At 40.3% G+C, this 20,010-nt stretch overlaps 1 protein-coding gene across 1 annotated transcript; it reads right to left on the bottom strand.

Moving 5' to 3' along the window:
• Positions 1-598: 598 nt before the first annotated feature.
• Positions 599-18,981, bottom strand: DUSP5 (dual specificity phosphatase 5). Its single transcript, XM_074295568.1, has 4 exons — positions 18,318-18,981; positions 12,370-12,512; positions 8,412-8,631; positions 599-1,060 (listed from the first exon to the last, which is right to left on the bottom strand). The coding sequence occupies exons 1-4, from the start codon at positions 18,691-18,693 to the stop codon at positions 657-659; spliced, it is 1,143 nt and encodes a 380-aa protein (XP_074151669.1). The 5' UTR covers positions 18,694-18,981; the 3' UTR covers positions 599-656.
• Positions 18,982-20,010: the final 1,029 nt, after the last annotated feature.

Here is a 20,010-nt window from a genome sequence, read left to right as displayed (position 1 = left end):
CCTAGTGGGACATATTTGGTGGTTATTTTCCTGACTATGATGATCAGCTGATGATCAGCTTATGCCACAGGAAACAAGTTACTTAAAAAGAAAAACTAAAATAAAAGATAAAGCAAGTTGGCCAAATCCAGCCAAAGTTCTGGCACTATTACCTAAGAAACCCAAGGTGAGAAATTGTGCTTCCTTCAGAGTAAATTGGCTTTTTTAAAGGTCTTCTCCCCTTGGCTGCTGCAGGTATTTATTGCCTACACTTAGGAATGAGAAGGCAGACCATGAGGTGTAAGGACTGAAAAGAGTCCTAAGGAGAAAAAAAGGAAGAGGAGAAAAGTCTTCCAGTAGCCAGGAAATTTTAGGCTTGGAAGCACAGTAGTTTGGTGCACCTCACAGCATGTGAATGGCTTGGTGTCCCATGGTAACACTCCGATGAGAACCTTTCTCCAAAGTCCATTTAGTCTAATCAATACTTGCAAACCTGGCTCTGGAGAAGAAACATGTCGGCTTCCCAGAACCACCCCCTATTGTCCTGACTTGAGCTTGGATGGCATCAGTGAGGTCATCAGTATTGCACAGTTACGAAATGTCTCGAGTTTATTTAAAAAAAAAAAAAAAAAAAAATCACAGTTGCTCTCAGGGTCCTCATCTACTTTTTCTTGCCTTCAGCAGGTCGAAGATGCAGTAATGGGGCTCAGCTTTAGCTGGTGGACCGGCGAATGGATGGGCACTGTTGTCAACACAGAGGTAGGGAACGTGTAACAAGAGCCTTCAAACCCCGGGCTCAGAGTCAATTCATCAGCAAAGAATGATGCAGCTGCCTCCCTCTTGCAGGAGGCAACCTGGGGATTGGGCATGGAAGATAGTATCTCTGATTCATACTGCAGGAGCTGACCCATGAAGCCAAAATTGGGTGAGATCATGCTCCTCCTTTGTTTAATGTAATCAAAGGCCTCCTCCAGGCGGAATCTCTTGGTTTTCATGAGATAAGCCATGCAGATGGTGGGGGAGCGCGAGATTCCAGCTTCACAGTGAACCAAGATTTTGCCACCAGTTCGCCTGACACAGTCTAAAAAAGAAAGGAGAGAAAGAAGGATGTCAGTTATGACCTATGAGAGGAAAGCAAATATAAATTATCATAGTTTCACAGATGTATAATGGGGAGTAACCTTCAGAGTCTATGTAGTCCAAACCAGTCATGCTGCAGATAGAGACTGAAGGCTGTGAAGGTTAAATGATTTGCCCAAGGTCACTAAGTGAAATTTAAATGCAGGTACTGACACAGACTAATGTTCTTCCCAATATACTATAATACTAGATACAGGTCTTTAGAATGACATTTCCTTGGCTAAACCTAGATAAAATTGTGATCTTTTGTGCTGTGGCCCAATACTCTTACCTTTAATAGCTAGGGGACCCTATTTCTGTAATTGGGAGCACATATATTTTAAGCCTGTATGATTTAAAGACCCAAAAGACTCTGCTCCTGGAAAGTAAGAGCTATCTTTGCTTTTCTCTTCATAACCTCAGTGCTTAATTAGCTTTGTACCTGGCTATCTAAGTACTTAATAAATGTTTCTTAGTTGACTTTTCCTTTTGTCTCTAGCACTTCTAGACAGTGTAGTGGTGAGAACACACTAGATACACAACAAATGTTTGTAGAATGGAATGATGGATGATTTCTAGACCTAATCCAAGACCTACCCCAAAATTCAGAAAATTAATGGCAGATTTCCCCATCAGGAGATTACCCTTCCAAGTAAAGGAAGTAAATAGTAGAGTCCTTTAGCTAGTTCAATATTTTGGCCCCCATGAGTGGGCTTTTAGATTTGTCTTATGAATTCTTCAAGACAAAGAATCAGAATAGTGATGTTCCCACTGTATTCAAATTACAAGCTTTTCTCCTGACACATTTTGAGATATAATTGCTCCAGACCAGAGATCCTTAACTTAAGGTCTGTAAACTTTTGAAAAATGTTTTGATAATTATATTGCAGTAACTTATTTTCTTTGTAATAATGTGTATTGTGCTATATTATATTTATATATCTTTCAGATTGCCCAAGGAGTCCATCACACACACACACACACACACACACACACACACACACACACACACACACAAAATCTTTAAAAGTCACATAGTATCCAATCCCTACCTTTTTTCTTTTGGATTAAGATTTTGGTCGGGATGAGGAGAAATACGCTCAAATTCACTCAAGAAATCTACCTCTTTCCTGCCTCAATTTCTCTTTTCAGAGGGCAGGGAACAGGACAGGAGTGTCTCACTCAACTTCCCTGGGGGTCCCCATCAAATATGCAATAAATAGCATACAATTTCTAGTTATAACATTGTCTAAGTGAGGCTTGGACTCAACTTGGTATAAATGATTGACAAAACTACCATTTTGTGTAACAACAGGAGTCATTGCTATAAGTCACCATCACCAATTACTGTTATTTGGGTTCAACATTTTAAATACATTTTTGAAGAGAGTGGGATGGGAAAGACTTCATGCCCTTACCCCCCTTTCCACACTGCTGTGAAAAGCAATAACTAGGACCTATTGGCTATTGAAAAGATTGGAGGGAGTAGGAGGGTAATAGAGGAAGAAAAAAGGGCTTTACCAAAGTGAAACTACATGGCCTTTTCAATTCTCTTCCTTACTCAGTGAAGAAATGCTTATGCCACAGGGTTAAATATAGCTATATAAATACGTAAGCACCAAGGGGGGAGATTGGTATGTACAGTCATTGAAGGTTTTGAAGAGAAAAAAAATCTCCAATTTTGAGAAGTTTTGAAATGAGTCAGCAAAGTTAAATTCAAAGATAAGACACCTGTGAGAGAAGGAGTGGGTGGAGTTTCCTGTGAAGCTAAAAGTCCCCTTGGAGCTTTTCAGAACTTAAAAGGTAGCTCAGGTGGAACTCTCATTCTGTCCACTAATTTTCTCAGGGGGGATGGCAAAGGAGAGTGTGATGATAGCATAGCTGGAATGGAGCTCATTACCACCATCACCACTAAGGGGAGACTTAAAAGTTCTTAGGATGCTCTTATCAGCTCCTATCTGTTTTTAAGCTGGCTCTCCACTTGTCCATAGAGATGTAAGAATGTTAAAAGCCACAAGAAAAGAAAGAGCTCTCAGAGACCATCTAGTTTATGGATTCTTACACTGAGGTCCATTGGATTCAGAATCTAAGCTTTAATTTCAGTAGGGCTATATGTTTAAAAATTTATTTTTTTGATAACTTTATTTCAGTATTAAGTGGCTTCCTTACTAATCTTTTTTAATTATGCATTTATAAACATTATTCTGAGAAGGAATCCATAAATTCCACCGAACCAAAATGGGTTATGACAAAATAATAATTAAGAGCATCCACTTTTATTTTGTAGAGAAATGATTTGCCCAAAATCAAGCAGTAAGTTGGTAGCAGATCCAGGACTACAAACCAAGTTTTTCAAATGGACCGTGCTCTATAGTAGGATCTCTTTCAGGAGAAATTGCCTTTCAGGTAAAGTAACCTAGTGATGTGGTCCTTCAGATGATTTAAGACCTAAACTTTAATGAATGGGAATACAAGAGATAGACTTATTGGTAGATTTGAAATTAAAGGTTCAAAAATTAAATCTTGCCTTTTCTACTCATTTTCTATGTTATGTGGCTCTAGGAAAATATCCTCTGTGGAACTCAATCTGACTCATTTGTAAACAAGTGGTCTAACTTACCTATTCCTCTAAGGGATTTCCCATTCTTCAAGCTCTAAATCTCATCCTTCTAATACCTTGCATATTTGCATATAATCTTTTTTTTAATGCTTTCATAAAAAAATGATATCCATCTTTAGAGAAGAACTGGAGTCTGAATATAGATTGAAACATTTTTTAAAATGTTTCTTTTACAACATGACTAATATGGAAATGTTGTGCATGACTGCACATGTATAATCTACATCAAATTGCTTGTCTTCTCAAGGACAGGAGCAGGAGAGAATTTGAAACTCAAAATTTAACATTTTTATTTAAAGTTTTTACTTAAGTCCCAAATTCTATTCTTCCCTACTTCTTTCCCCTCCTCCCTCTCTGAGAATAAGCAGAGATAGGTTATACATGTACAATTATGTAAAGCATTCCCATATTAGTCATATTGTACAAGTCTTGAATAAAAGGGAGAAAAAAGTGAAAATAGTATGCTTCAGCTTCTATTCAATCAATATCCATTCTTCCTGTGGAAGTGGATATAGTATGTTTCATCTTTAGTCCTTTGGGATTGTCTTAGATCATTTTATTGCTGAGAATAGCCAAGTATTCACAGTTCTTCAAACAATAATATTGTTATATTGTGTCCAAGTTCTCTTGGTTATTCTCATTTTACTATGAATCAGTTCATGTAAGTTTTTCTGAAATCATCCTATTTATCATTTTAATAACACAATAGTCCATTCCCTTTGATTTCCAATTCTTAGTCATTATCCAAAAAAAAAAAAAAAAAAAAAAAGCTTCTATTAATATTCTTGTACAAATGGATCTTTCCCCTTTTTTTAGACGGATAGAAACTTAGCAGTGGCGTTGTTGGATCAAAGAGTATGTGGTTTTATAACCTTTTGGGCACAGAAACTCAATTTAAAAAAAAACCAAGTGTTTAAAACCAAGATGAAAATTCACCTCTTCTGAATCTGGCCAGTTCTATACCAAGCTGCTTCCATCATGTGTCATTAAAGAGGGAAAAACCTTCCCCAGTTCCAGGAAGCCCATTTCTTCTTTGTGCTCTATTTTTTTAATTGCCTGGTACCACTCCTGAGGAAGCCAAGGCTCAGAACCTGGGCTTCTAATCAGTAGACCCATGCCCCTGGCCTTCTCCCCAATCTAAGCCACACCTGTTTAAACCAAAGGGCACCTTGTAGGAGTTCCTGATTTACACTTCCCTTCTAGTCTCCAGTGCATTGTTCCACACCCCCTTAATTAAGATGTATTAGTCCTCCCTTCACCTGGATAATAGCCTGGGAACCAACATGGAAAGGTTTTCCAAACACTGAGTGGGAGTTAGGGTATTTTTATTCATGGATTCTTCACACCAGGCACGTGAAGCCTGCAAATAAGGGGATGGAGATGGATTACATTACCTCATTAAGGAGTTACCTAGAGAATTAACTAATAAAGAAGAGAGCAAAGGCATTCTTGGTGACTGGAAGAAAAGACTAAAGATTCCCCAATGCGAAGCCATCATTTGGGGGCACTTCTAATAGGCCCCAAAGGAATCTACTCAGCTCAAAAGTCTCAAGGATTTAATAAATGTCTCTGCAAAAGTGGGAAGAAACTGTCCTCATCTCTCTCTCTCTCTCTTTTTTTTTTTTTGCCTCTGGCAGGATTTCCTTTGGTTGGAGTTTCTCATTTGGCTGAAATCATCTTTGTATTTACTGCCACCACTCCATAGCTCAAAGAGTTCCATGTAATTGCTGCCTGTGCCTTGTAATTACTGCTGCTTCTAGCTGGTCCTTCCTGGACACCTGCCTTTTCCAATGTCCCCAAAAACAGATTCTTCTTAAAGAGAAAAACCAAGTTTCCCTGTCAGGCAGAAGGCAATGACAAGGTAAGAAAAAAACCTGCATTCTTTCCCTGTGAAGGGATATGGAGGAGAAGCAAAGGGGGCCAGCTGTATGGGACCCACTCCCTTCACTTGACCTGAAGAATTCTCATTGCCTCTAACTGAAAGGGACAAGCAAAGGGCCATAGTTCCCCTGACCTTCACTGGCTGAAACAAAGCCGGCAAACCTCAGACACATTTTTTCTCCTTTATAAAATGAAAGAACTAGACTTAAGTATCCCAAAGATACCTTCTTCTAAGTCTGACCATTTCAGATTCGATGATATTTCCCCTACTACACATATACTCATGATGGTAAAACTCACATGTGTGTGACAAGTAGCACCAGTGTCAGGAAAGGCCCTTACTGACATCCCCTTACAACCTCAAAAGTTCTCCTTTCTATCTCCTCTTAGCCTCAGTTTTCAGACTTGAAAATGGCACCCACCCTACAGTACTATGAAATAGATATTATAACTTTTTTAAATAAATCATTCCAAAATACCTCCTGGAAAGGGCTTAAAATTGTGCTAAATGCCACACTAAGTTCAAATTTTGCTGATACAGGTATACCTCATTTTATTCTCTTTATAGATAGTTTTTCTTTCTTTTTTCTTTTTCTCTCTCTCTCTCTTTTTTTTTTTTTACACAAACAGAACATTAGAGGCAACATGCATCAAGAAAGTCTTAGTCATTTTTCCAAATTTTGTTAATTTGTTAACTCTTGTCACATTTTGTTAATCCTCATAATATCTGTTGTGGTGATTTATGTTCAGTGATCTTTTATGTCTCTATTATAATTGGGGGCATCACAGACCATACCCATGTAAGACAGCAAGGGTAATCAATAAATGTTGAATGTGTTCTAACTGATACAATTGGTCATATCCCAGGCCTCCCTATTCCCTGAGACATATAAAAATATTGAAAATTTGACTAATTATAGCCTACAATGGCCTCTTAGTGAAAGAATTAATCAATGCAACATAATTCACTATAGTCTTATTTTAAGAAATTACCATAGCTATCCTAACCATCAGCATCCATCACTCCACTCAGCCATCAATATTGAAGCAAGGACACTCTAGCAAAAAAGGTTGATGCACTGAAGTCTCGGGTGATGAATTAGCATTTTTTAAGTGATAAAATGTTTTTAAATATTGATGCAAACAATAGACTATAGTGTAATAAAACATATATGCATTGGGGAAACAAACATTCATGGATTGCTTTGCTGCAATATTAGCTTTATTGCAACGACCTAGAACTGAACCCGCACAATTTCTGAGGAATATATGTACAGAGCAAGCTCAATCAGCATGCCTTCATCTTACCATCTCCCACCCCACCCACAAAAGAAATTTGCCAGAAACCATGTGTTCTAAGCCATCAGTGATCAGTGCATGAGCAGAGAGTTCTCAGGTACTCCTTTTTCTTATAAAGATATTTTTAATTATCACTTGGGGAATGTTTGAACAAGTTGTGTTATGATTGTCATGGAATACTATTGTGTGAATTATCATAATGAGCATGATGTTTCTCTGAAAAACCTGGAACACTGAATGAAGCAAAGTGAAGGGAGCAGAATAAGATACAATAAGAAGTATTGATTACAACAATGATCACCTGTGAAAGACCTAAGTTACTCAGAGATAATTCTGAAGGGCCTGTGATAAAGAATTCTAACTCCACAAGAAGAACTGATGGAATCTGAATGCAGATTAAAACATATTTTACTTTATCATCTTTCTTGGATTTTTTTAGTCTGTTTCCTTTCACAACATGACTAATATGGAAATGTTTTGCGTAACAGCACATATATAAGCAATTTATCAAATTGCTTGCCTTCTCAATGAGAAGGGAAAGGGATGGAGGAAGGAGAGAGAATTTGCAACTCAAAACCTTTTTTTTTTTTTTTTAAAGGTTAAAAAATTATTTTGGCATTTAATTGAAAAATGTTTTATATATATGTGTGTGTGTGTGTGTGTGTGTGTGTGTGTGTGTGTGTGTTATGTATTCCTAACTATATATAAAAAAGTCCAAAGCAAGTGCTTAGCTTGGTCCCCCAGCCTGTCCCATGTGATGTTACACTAAATAGGAAATAAAAATTGTTTTGCTTCCCTCTTAGCCAGAATCAAGAATCAAAGCTTCACTGGTAGGTAGGCACAATTAAATTATATTAAGTCATTTGTCTCAAAAATTAAAGGTCTAATTCACTGTGCTTACTCTGCATGCAATCCTGGCAGAACTGACCTAGTAGTCCAAAATGGGACTTCTTTTGTTCTGTAACATAATCTGAATCAGGACGAGGTGGGGAAGTGGGAGGTGGGATTGTATTATGTGTCCTAACAATAAAAGATCCTAACCACGAAAAATGAAAACTAAAAATTGCTAGTATTAACCACCTGAATTCTCTTTCCTCTTGCTTTTTTCAGCAATCTTTGTTGGGCCTGTGTCTTTTTGCTGTGGAAGCTTCCCCCTCATTAAAAACAAAACAAAATAACCCCCCCCCAAAAAAAAAACACATGCGCTTGCACACACACACAAATAGGAAAATAGAATTTCATGTCAGAAGGGAATTTACACCTAGTCCATCTCCATCATTTTAAAGATGGGAAATGTGAGGCCCAGGAATGAATTTGCCCCAAATGCACTGACCACAGAAATCAGAACTGGGACTGTCTCCTTTCTGACTCCAAATCTGTTCTGGCCATCCATCCATCATACCACTCCCCACATTGAAACACCATGAACCTCAGAGTCCTCAACCCAACCCCAACCCTTCCCCTGCCCCCATCCTTAGGTTTTTCCAACACAAAGAAAAATGGTTGAACCTACCAATAAAATCTATTGCTTCCTGAAAATGAGAGCTGATGTCTGCTGTATGATTGTCTTCCACTGGGATCCATTTGTAGTCGAACTGAGAGGTACAGGAATCTGAACTTTTCCTGGAAACGTTGAGTAGGGCAGTGATGTGGAGATTGGCAAGGAACTCACACTTAGATGCATGATAAGCACTGCCAAGGTAGAGGAATGGTAGAATTTCAACTGGGCCACCCTGCAATGTAGGAAGAAAAAAGCCATTGTGATTACCTTCTACTTCTGGAAGAAGAAAAACAAGCCTACTTATTTTTATCTCCAAGTCATATCCAATAGTTGATTTTCTGCTAGAAACAGTTGGGTAGTACAGCTCAGTCAAGCTGATGTGGGTGTCACCTCCATATTGAATAACTCTCCATCCTAGTATTATTGGCCTCTGACTCATCCTGATGGCAAAGCCCACGCAGCAGAAAATATTTTCATTTTCCAATCCCCATTTGGAGATGGGAAATCCCAACTGCCCTCTTGAAGCAGTCAGTATCTCCTACTATGCTCTGTGGTATGCTGGATTCAGTAAGAGGACCTGGATTCAAATCTTGGGTTCTACCATTTACTTTCTGGGTAAACAACCATGTTCACCTCTCTAGACTTCAGTTTCCTGATCCTTAAAAGGAGTGGGTTGAGCTAAAAGACCTTTCTCTTCTTAGCATTGAACTTTTGATTCTATGATCCTGATTAATTAAGCTCTATAGAAGTAGAGGAAAGAATACCAAACCTGGGTATCAAGAAACACAAGATTAAATCATTAACCTTTGACAAATTTCAAATGAATGGGTTAGACTGGATGATTTTAACAATCTAGAATTATAGGTCATCTAGGATTTTTTAAAAAGGTAAATGGCTCATCCCCTAAAAACAGATAAGTATCAATAAACACAGAAAGGTTTCTCTTCTCTCTCACTCCCTCCAGCATCACCTTCCCTAACCTGTCCAAAGGGGGGAGGGAGGGAGAGAAATATATATACATATACATATGTGGCATTTTTACTACACTCAATCTACATGCCACATTTCTAGAGAATCAAAATTATACAGCTTCAGAATCGATAGGAATCCAAGCCCTTAAACTAATAAAATCATTAAGTACCCAAGATCTTCTAAGCATAGAAGATCCAAAGAGGCAAAGACAATTTCTGTTTTCAAAGAACAAAAACAATCACTGCAATTATAATTTGATGAAATCTTGCAAAAAGCCTTGTAAGGTGATAAATTATGTAAAACTCAGAAGACAATTCATCTCAAATCAAAACCAAAAAAAGGTAATGTGACTTCAGTTACTTAATTTGTGTTACTACTTAAATGCCTGTAAGTTCCCTGAAGGCAAGATCTATGTACTCTTTGAGCTTCTTTGTATGCAAGTCAATGACTTAACATAAGGCTGTCTCAGTATATATTGAGTATTGAATAAGTATGTTGAATTAAATATTAAAAATGTTCAATAACAGTAGAAACAACAACCTGGTATCAGGGAGCAATTTCTCAGGTTTGGAAGTAGACCAGGCTGGAGGACACAGCAGTTATTTGTTTGCACTGAGCCTCTCCTCCCCTAGTCCCCAGCTCAATGCTACTCCTAATGTTTCCATTTCCTGTCCTGGCAGAGAGCAAAAGACATAATGGAAAGGCTGAATAGGTTGCCAGGCCCATGCTGGAGGGGAAGGATGGTAGTGAGAAGCAGCTGGGAGTTTCAGGAAGTACAAGCAGGTATGAGACTTCTCTTTAAACCCCAAACCAACAGAGGCAGGGAAAAGCTTATGTTAAGGAAAGAAGCAATGTCCTCAATCCAAATTATCAAAGAATTTTGAGGAAAGTTCCCTGTTTCTGCATCCCTTTTCAAGCACTTGTTCTGGGAAAAAAGGGGATGAATAAATGAAAGTAGAGAAAATACTGATTTTGTTTCTCCACTTTTAAAATGGGGGTAATAACCCCTGATCCTGGCAGAGGCATTGAGGATCAAAGAGCTTAGATATATGAAAGTACTAATTTGATGTAATAGCTTATTCATTATTATCATTATTTATTATCATGTTTTATCCCTATTAAGACAGCTAACTGACTCTGCCAATTCTAGTTCTTATCCTCTTATTCCTTCCTCAGGTCCCTGCCTCCTTTTTTGAGCCATGATTCCCAAGATTCTTTTCTCAGTCACTGATTCCCAGGGCTCAGATACCCACTGGTATTTTTGGACAGCCAAATAGCATGAAAGAGCAAAGTTTTGGATAAATCTAAGATCTATATCTTTGTTCCTGTTTGATGTTGAGTGTTTTGATAACAGCTATTTCAATAGAATTTATTTGCATGAAAATCTTGTTATTTTATTTATTTAAACAAAAAGGTTAAGAATTGTTTGCTTTCGAGAGACTTGGGATTCCAAATTCACCTCCAATCTCTATACGTGAACTAAAAGAGATTATAAATCCTAGGGCAGTATTATAAGGGACCATTTCCTTTAGAGCTGAGCCAAAACACTCCTGAAATTAAATAGGTTTGTTCTTTCCCTTTGTGATTCTCTCATTCAGAGAGAACTTGTCTTGGGAGGAATGAGGCAATCTCATTTTAAAGAGCTCCAAAGCCCTAAAGTTTATCATAATCTTATCCCGATGGTGCCAAGGGATTTCCCCCAGTGTATCCCCAAGAGTTTGGACCGCCCACTGGGGTTTCATAACCTAATGATGCTTCTTGTTTCTCTTTCACTTGTTAAGAAACAAAAACAAAACAAAACTCCAAACAAGCAGAGTAACCCTTTCCTCCCTCTCCCCACCCCCAAAAAAACCCCACTATATAAGCATTACAGGTGCTTTATATTATTTGTGTCTAAGACAAGAAGCATTGGCTTTGGGTCAATTCATCAAATTATATACACTCAGCATAACTGTGCCTTTTAATCTAGGCCAAAACTAATAGGATCCTTGACCAGAAAGTGATAGGTGAATTATCACTCAGCATTTCCAAGAAGCATATTTTTAGTAGCATTAGAAAGTGCCATTGCTGACTCTCCATGCTCTGTATAAGGTAGGAACCTTGGATTTCAGGCTGCATTTTTAAATCCCCTTATATATTTCACAGATTACACCTAAACTCAAGCTCATTAATACTTGACATGCTCCTATTTTGCTAAAAGCTATAAGATACCTTCCCTTCTCCACTGTTCAGGTCTAGTCCTCAGCTTTGCCACTGAATACTATAGGGCATTGACTTATCTGGGTCTGTTTGTCCATGTCTAAGAAGAAAATAGTTCTTCAATTTTCCTATTTCATATGGGAATTTACTCAAAAAAATGATGGAGATGGGGTGATAAAACAAAATATTTATATAGTACTTTATAAAAACATTTAAAACATCAATAACTCACCAAGGAAGGGAAACAGTTATATTATTTTCTGGTCTCCTTTATTTCAGTAAGAAATTACAGAATGTAATGAAGAAAAAAACCAGAGAGGAACATAGTTAGGCATACACACAAGAGATTTTTTTTTTGTTCCAGTTAAAAATACCAACATGACAGGGCTTGATGGTTATTAGAGTGCTGCTGGTTTACGGAAATTGCTGAACATGAATAAATAGGAAAGTTAAATGCAGGAACCATTAAAGTCAGTTCAGAAACTTGAGGAAAATCAAAACGGACCTGCTAGCTTCTCTGAACCTCAACAATCCAGCTAATAATAGGATATCATCCACTTCCTCTTTTCTCCAGAAATTGTCAGCTCCCCATGGCTAGAGTTTGCTCTACTTTGCTTGCTAGCTGGACTCAAGCCCATTGTCAAGAGCAGCATTCAAGAGGCTTGGGGCTGAGCATCTTCTCACTCTGAGGTACTCTCACTGGCATCACTGTTCATTTTCAAGAACAGGATGCAGATAAGGATGTGGGGTACAGGATGAAGAAGACAGGAAGGTTGGGGACAAGTTCCCCTAAACATACCTGATCATAAGCAGGTTTTCGGCTCATGTTCTGTTTCTCACAGTGACTGAAGAGGTTTCTCTCTGTTTCAGTTTTGTCTTGTGAAATAGGTTTTAAATCTATGCAACACTCAGGATATTGTGAATAAAAGGTTTCATATCCTCCTACAAAAAAAAAAAAAAAAAAAAGTAGCAGAAGTCAGTAGGGAATTCTCAGAGTCTTGAATACTTCAAATTCCAGATTAGTATTGAATCTCTCATCAAGTCAGTCAGTCAAAATGTCCCAATAGTGGCATTTGATTTAAAAAAAAAAAAAGTGAGTTTGCAACAGAAATGGCTTTTCAAAGAAAAAACGATAGCCTCAAGGGAAATGATTAACTTCAACCCAGTCAGATGGGCAGAGGCAGATACCAAATGTCTACTGCAAACTCTCCTCCAAAAATAGAAGCTAATTCTATACCATTCTTCCAACATAAACATATATGGCAATATTGGAAAGAATGGGACTGTGTTAAGGAAGTATGTGTATGTAAATGGATTTCTTCTACTGTCAGTCCATTCATAAGAGAGATTTTCAGGGACATGATGAAACATCCCCAAATCACAAGGGACCCAAACTCTGAATTAATGAAGTGGCAATTAGGCTTCTTGTCTGACACACTCTGCCAGGACTAAGAGCAAGTATTGATGAGCCTCTCTATACTTCTAAGGAAGAACAATTAATCTTATTAATTGTCTCAGAAACCAAATTTCAGGAGTTATTAATTTATTTCATTAGTAATTTCTAGCCAGCTTTAGAAAGTCCTAGAAATTCAGATCTGCCCACTTTTCCTTCAGGGACCTCCCATCAATTCCCCTGTAGTTTTAATATTGGGAAATATATTTTCCACCTATTGCTCTTCACAGATTCCTCCTCTAAATTTGTATTAAGAAAAATCCATTAAAACATAAAACTCCTTGACAGTAAGCATTTTGTCTTTTTATTCTCATTGCTTGGTACACAGTAGGTATTCTAAAAATATTTTTGTACTGAAATTCTGTTGGGGGGGAGAAAAAGAACAAATAATAACAAATAGGCAATCCCTGAGTAGGAGTATAAGGCAATTTCACAAGAAGGATTTAACCACATGTAGAAAAGATTATTTATATTCTGTTGCTCTTTCTTAGAATGGACTGTGGAAAGAAGTATGTATATATATAAAATCACACACATACATACAATGGCCATAGCAATCTAAAGAAAAATATTAAATGACATTAGAAGTTAAAATCAAGTCAATCTTGAACTATTACATTTGTTGGTGATAGAGGACTGGGGATGAAGAGGGGATGTGAGGGAAGGGGTGTGTGTCAATTTTTGAAAATGACAATTTAAAAGGCAGCTACATGGTACAAGCATTAAGAACTGCAATCAGGAAGACCCAAATTCCAAATGTAGCTGTTACTTACTAGCTATGTGGTCTTGGGCAAATCATTTAATCCCTGCCAGACAAGGTTCTTCATCTGTAAAACTAGGGTAATAACAGCACCTATTTCCTAAGGACAATTATAGGAGGATAAAACATCAACCCTTAAAATCCATTCCTGGGGTTTCTTATCTACAGAGAATTTAGAACCTATTTCAGGGTCTCCAATTAGAAGATTTTGAAAGAATCACATCTTATTGTTTTGTTCTTTTATCTAAATTTTTCTTGGTGCAATCCTCACCTACAGCAGTGAAATGGTTAATGGATTACCAGCAAGTCTTAAGCATCTAGAGGCTGACTGCAGCCAATTCCTAGAATTAGTCACTTTGCCATCATAGCTTCCTCTAGCTATCTCACTCCCCTCCCCCTTTCCTTGAGCACTTACACCCAAATCTCCCTTGTGGTCAACTTCAGCAAATGCCATATTGCTCATCCTCTGACCAGGTTCCTGGCTCTCAACAATGAATATGTTCCTTGTCATGTTGACTGGAAGGTACCTAGATATTTGTAGCTTATCTGACTCTTGCAACAAGTAAAGACCTACTAGCTTCTGTTCACCAGTTAACTCACTAGTATCCACCCCCCTAAAGCTTGGTAGTTATAGATTCTCCAAAAAGATATTTCTATTCAAATATATAAGGAACTCCATCTTTGTTGAACTCTATGTCGTTACTTCACAAAACTGGTGAAGGAGGGGGTGGAGAAGAAAAGATCAAGTAATCTAAGGTCCCCCACTGACTGCTATGACAATTACATAATTTGATAAAAAAATGTTAAACAAATAGGATATGACTTGGGATTTGGACTTTAGGTCAAGACAAAAGATTTAAAAAACAATGCCTGCTTTCTGTTTCAAGCTGGGACAAAGTAAGGCTCCCCAACTATCCCAATGACTTATGGGCTGGCTAAGGAGATGGGGATGTAGGCAGATATGCAGGCTGATTATAAAGTATCTCAAAATAAAGTAGAGTAACAGATAAATGTGTACTATTTAGTCCAAGGGAAGTGAGGTTAACAACTCAATTGGTGCTAGAAGGGATGAGAGTGAGGATGTCAATGGAAATAATAGTATCCTCAACAAGTTTCTTGTCTTGGTACTCAAGTTAGGGGTGTACAATTATCTTTTTCTCACCAACCTCACTTGTAAGGGTAGAGTGCCAATGAACATTCCCCCACCTTCATGAAATTGAGTGCATCCATACCTTCAGATCATTTTAAAATTGAATCTTTCCATCATATATTGCCATTATTTGCCCTCCAGATACTCCACTTTAACAAATTGTCCCAAAATGCTTGGTGCATTTCTAAACTTTAACTTTGGGATAGCCGATATATTGGGGGAAGGGCTTTTATGTTTAGATAGACTCATAGAATTATAGAATTAGAGCTAGAGGGGGGATTTTAAAAAGAGGCCTTATACTTCAACCAACCCCTTTGCTTTTCAAATGGGAAACATTTGAGACTTGCCTAAGACATGGTAGCTAATTATTTGTCCGTGGCAGGATTTTAATCTAGGTTTGCCTGACCAGAAATCTAACACTCTAACCACTGCACCATAGAAATTTGCCCAAGAACACATACATGCCTTCGGAGGCAGTATGGTATCCTTAGAAGGTGCCTTGGATTAGGAAAATAAATCCTGAGTCCTGGTCTGGAAATGGATTTACAGGATATTAGTCTTTGGAGCTCAAAGGGAACTTAGAAATCATTTATTCTCATGCCCAGATTTTACAGAGAATAAGTTCAAAGAACAATGACATATCCAAATATCAATTCACCAGATCCTCAAGTTTTTTTATGGTTATTCAGTCATATCTGACTTCGTAATCCTATGGGGTCTTCAGGACAAAGATACTGGGGAATGGTTTGCCATTTCTTTTCTCCAGATGAGGAAACTGAAGCAAAAAGGGTTAAATGACTTGCCCCAGAGTCACACAGCAAATAAGTATTTTTCATCAGATTAGAATTCATATCTTTCTAACTTCAGGCCCAGCATTCTATCCACTATGCCACCTGGCTTCTAAGCCTCAATCATCTCTTCCATTAAAATGAGGATGTAGAATTAGCCAGTCTGAGATACCTTCTAATCTGAAAATGTTATTTTTTTTTAACAGCAGTGTTAAGACTAGAAAGCTAGTCTTTTGATTTAAAGCCCCATTTCTTTCTAAGGTTTCAGGCAATCTCTATAGATTCCATTCTCCCTCTTTATAAAAACCTGTAACAAAGATTTTAGTTTAGTTAGTTGCTTTCTGAAAGTTCGTTTCCTACAATCTGGAAAAGGTGAAACAGAATATAATGTTTTTTTTTCCTTTTTAAGTTTGAGCTGTTACATGAATAAAACTTAATGGTTCCTGAACTTCTGCTCGATGCCTACTGTACAATGTCATTTTACTAAAACATAACCAAAAGAAGTTTCTCTTCAATCACAATGCCTTCAAACATTTCCTATTCTGAGTCAGCACTGTTTGCTTGGAATGGGTTGTGGGAAGGAGAGGTAGGGTAAGGTTTTTCCTGGTACTGATCTTTCAAACCTTCTGAAACAGTCAGAAATATGTACTGTACTTATTAACTCAGGCCCAGAACAGAAAGTAGAGTAACCACATTAGGAAGAAAGGAAATACGTTGTGCCCCTCACTAAACCTCTGTCCTGCTGGGGAGGCAGGTCTGATTTCCTCCAGCCCTCCCTGGGAAATTTGTCAAACACCATTTGTCTCTCTCCGGAACTCAGAGATATGGAGCCTAGTCTTGTAACCATCTAGGTGGGTTGATCAAGGACTTCCACTCTCAGTGATAGGGTTCCAACTGGGAGTAAAGGAGGGAGGGGAGGGGGAACTGGGCTAAAACTATAGTTGAAGAAAAAAAATCCCAAGGACTCCTAAGGCAGTAGAAAAGGAGGGCCTAAAGAGAAGTCCCAGAGGATTGGAGAGATGGAGAGTTGTTTTTTTTAGAAAGGAGTCTGATTTAAAGCCATATTTAGAACCTGGACGGGTCCAACTATACGTTTGGCACATGAATTGTATTTTGGGGGCTTACAAGTAGACTTAATTTGGCATTATTCTCTAATTCTGCAAAGGATCTATGTGCACTCCTCTCTCCAGCAGAACTGTACACTATTGGGGAGAGGGGGTTGGAGAGAGGGGTAGTGAAGCAGGGAAAGGCCCTTACCACATAATCCATTTACTGAGTTGAAGGAAGGGCTGAAATAGGTATTATTCAAAAGGATGAATGTTCTTCTGTGGGGGGAAGTGGGGAGGAAGGAAGAGGTTATAGAATGAGTAAGTCCAAAAAATGAGAAACCGTATTAAGGTCCCTGCTACCTCACTCAATAACTCCCTGGCCTGCCTTCTCTAATGCCTTTTTTGAGCTGAGATAGGGACAAAAAGCACCTTTCTGGCAACCACTTCCCACTCCTCAAATGAGCCTCTAAAAGGCACGCGTTCTCTGCTATGACCCATGGAGACGTTAAGTCTGAAGCCTCCTCCAGGAGAATTCTTTTTGGAACACGGCATGTGGTTCGGTGACAAAGATTAATCAGGTGGGGAATGGGCCGCCTTGGAGGGGGGTGGAGAAGAGGCCAAGAAAGAAAAGATATGGGAGGAGAAGGATCCACGGGGGCGGAGGGGAGGAAAAGAAAACAAAGTCAGGGTGGAACAGGGTCACAATAGAGACCAAAAGACGGGGGGAAGGGGCAGCACTGCAGGATAACGTGTCTTTTCTCAGAATGATTGTAAGGATGAAAGCCTAGGCAAGGGCGCCACTTCCCCCGGGGTGTCAGGACAATCTAATCTCTGCCTATCTAAATCTCGGAGGGAGAGAGAAGTGGCTGAATGGAGCTCAGAAGGGCGCCCACCCGATCGCCCAACCCCCCTTTCCCTCCTGCCAGGCCACACAGAGTCCCATCCCAGAGCAATCGCAACCTGCCCCAACACCGGCTCACACCCTTGAACCCCCCCCCCCCATCGTCGGGATGAAAGGGGGGAAGCGTTGGAGGGCATGGAAAGAGAGGGAGCATATGTTCTCTTGCTTTGTGATTTTTCTATAGGCCGGGCCGTCTCCAAAGGATTCCCCCAATCGGTATTCTTCTCGGCCCGGCCTCGGGACTCCCCAAGATAGGCCCAACCCGATCAGAGAACAATATAAGGCCGCGCTTTCGAAGAAACCGTGAGGTGGAAGCTGGCAGCCCCAAGAGCCCGAGTCTGCGGCGGCAAAGCGTGTCCGCTTTCTTAGCGACCTTCCGAGCTCAGGCCACAGCATTTCGAGCCCACTCTGCGGGGAGCCCTCCCTCCTGCCCAAGCCTCTCCAACTATTAAAAAAATTAATTTAAGAAGAGACGGGAAGTGGAAAAGCATACGTCCAAAATGAAACCACTTCAATCATGGACTCTCAGTCCTTCGGGGCTCCTTGAAACCAGAGAGGGAAAATACTGCTCCATTTCCCTCAACCGTGCTTGGCACCCTCCACCCACTCCTCCGTCCTTGGGCGGAACATGCAGAGAGGTCCTCACCTTTGAGAAAGCAGATCCTAGGCCCGGCTGGGAGGCTGGCTAGAAGCGTGCCCAGGACGATGTGCGCCGTGCTCTCCTTCCGCAGTTTCTGCCAGTGACGGGTACCCTGGTCCAGGACGATCACGGCCGCCGCGCCGGCCCCGTCCTCCTGCAGCAGCCGCGCCCGGGCCGCCTCGTCGGGCACCACGAAGCGTAGAGGTACTGCGCCTCCCCGTGCCCGCCGGATCACTACCGAGTTGAGGTTCACATTGAGCGAACCCCGCACACTGGAGGCGGAGAAGGCGAGGTAGGGCCGGCAGTCCAGCACCACACAGCGGGCAGTCTCCTGGCGCAGCAGCTTCCTGAGCTGGCGACCGTCGAGCGAAGCGACCTTCATCCTGCTGCCCCGCAGTGGCTCCGGGCCACTCGGACGGGTCGGTCCGCAGGTGGCAATGGCCAGGGTGCAAACCAGGAGGGAGGGGAAGCAGTTAGGAGAAGGCAGCCGCGAGGTTAGGGAGGGAGAGGAACCGGTGGGACGGGTTCGTAGGCCGAAGGCAGGGTCAGGGACCCAACTTCTGGGGCTACTTAACGCTCTTGCCTTCGGATCGGCTTTCCTGTCTGGGTGCTATAGATCTTTACTGTGCAGGTGACCGTGACTCGTTTCCCCTAAAGCCGGGGATTCCTTCAGTTTTATGTGAATGGAGAGCCGGGCCCTGACGCCTCTTACCATATAAGGCGAATGACGTGACGCTCCCTGCCCAAACATGGGCATCCCCGCCCCCTGCTCTCCCTGAGAACACGCCCCCTGGGAGGGTAGAAAATCCGAGAGAAACTGGCTGTGGGGCGGGGGAGATTCCCCTCCTCCCGGGGTGAGCGGAACGCGTGGGGCTGGGAAGTGGGAGAAAAAGCGTTAGTCACATTGAAAAATAGGAAGTTGAAAAAGACTAAAAATTCTCCATCTCGTTACGCCGCGGTGGAGTCATTGAAGCATCACCCTGGTCTATCAACGGGGTTTCAAGATCGAAACGCCAGGCGAGTGACCCACTGGAAAGCGAAGAAAAGGAGGAGGAGGAGGAGGAGGAGGAGGAGGAGGGGTAGTAACAAGAAGAGGGGGCTCTTTTTACCCTGGATTGTGGAGGGGGAGGCGTCAAATTGTTGTCAATGAAAATGAAACCTCAATTGCCTTAGAATCAGTTTTCAGAATCCCACAGAATCCGATTTTGCGTAAACAAACAAAAACGGTTTCTCCCTCACCCGCTTTCAGTGATATTTTCTGAACTCTGAGAAGTCCTCTTGCCGGAATCCCAATCTCCATCACCCTCGCCATCCCTGAGTAACAAAAGCAACAGCTTAGCTCCGGAGCAGGCGAGGTAGAATCCGAGCTCTCCACAAATAATCCTAGTTCACGTCTCTTTCTCCTTAATGCAGTGCTTTCTTCACAATACGTCCGTGAGGTAGTGAGCGCAAATAATATCTCCATTTTACAAATGAGAAAGCTGAGTCTCAGAAATTACCTGATTGCCTCCTTGAATCTCGTTGCGCTCTCTGCATTCCTTCTATTTGCTTTTCTCATTCTACTTAGCATCATCAAAAGAGCAGTTCGTAAACTTTAATTATATATATATATGTGTGTGTGTGTATATGTATATAATATGTTCATATATACATATATATATATGTTTTATTGGTCATTATCATAGTTAGTAGCAAAGGC

This window comes from Sminthopsis crassicaudata, chromosome 2 (genome assembly GCF_048593235.1).
Source record: "Sminthopsis crassicaudata isolate SCR6 chromosome 2, ASM4859323v1, whole genome shotgun sequence".
Classification (NCBI taxonomy): domain Eukaryota; kingdom Metazoa; phylum Chordata; class Mammalia; order Dasyuromorphia; family Dasyuridae; genus Sminthopsis; species Sminthopsis crassicaudata.
Note: the sequence above shows the minus strand (reverse complement) of the source record. Positions and strands in the feature narration are given on the sequence as shown.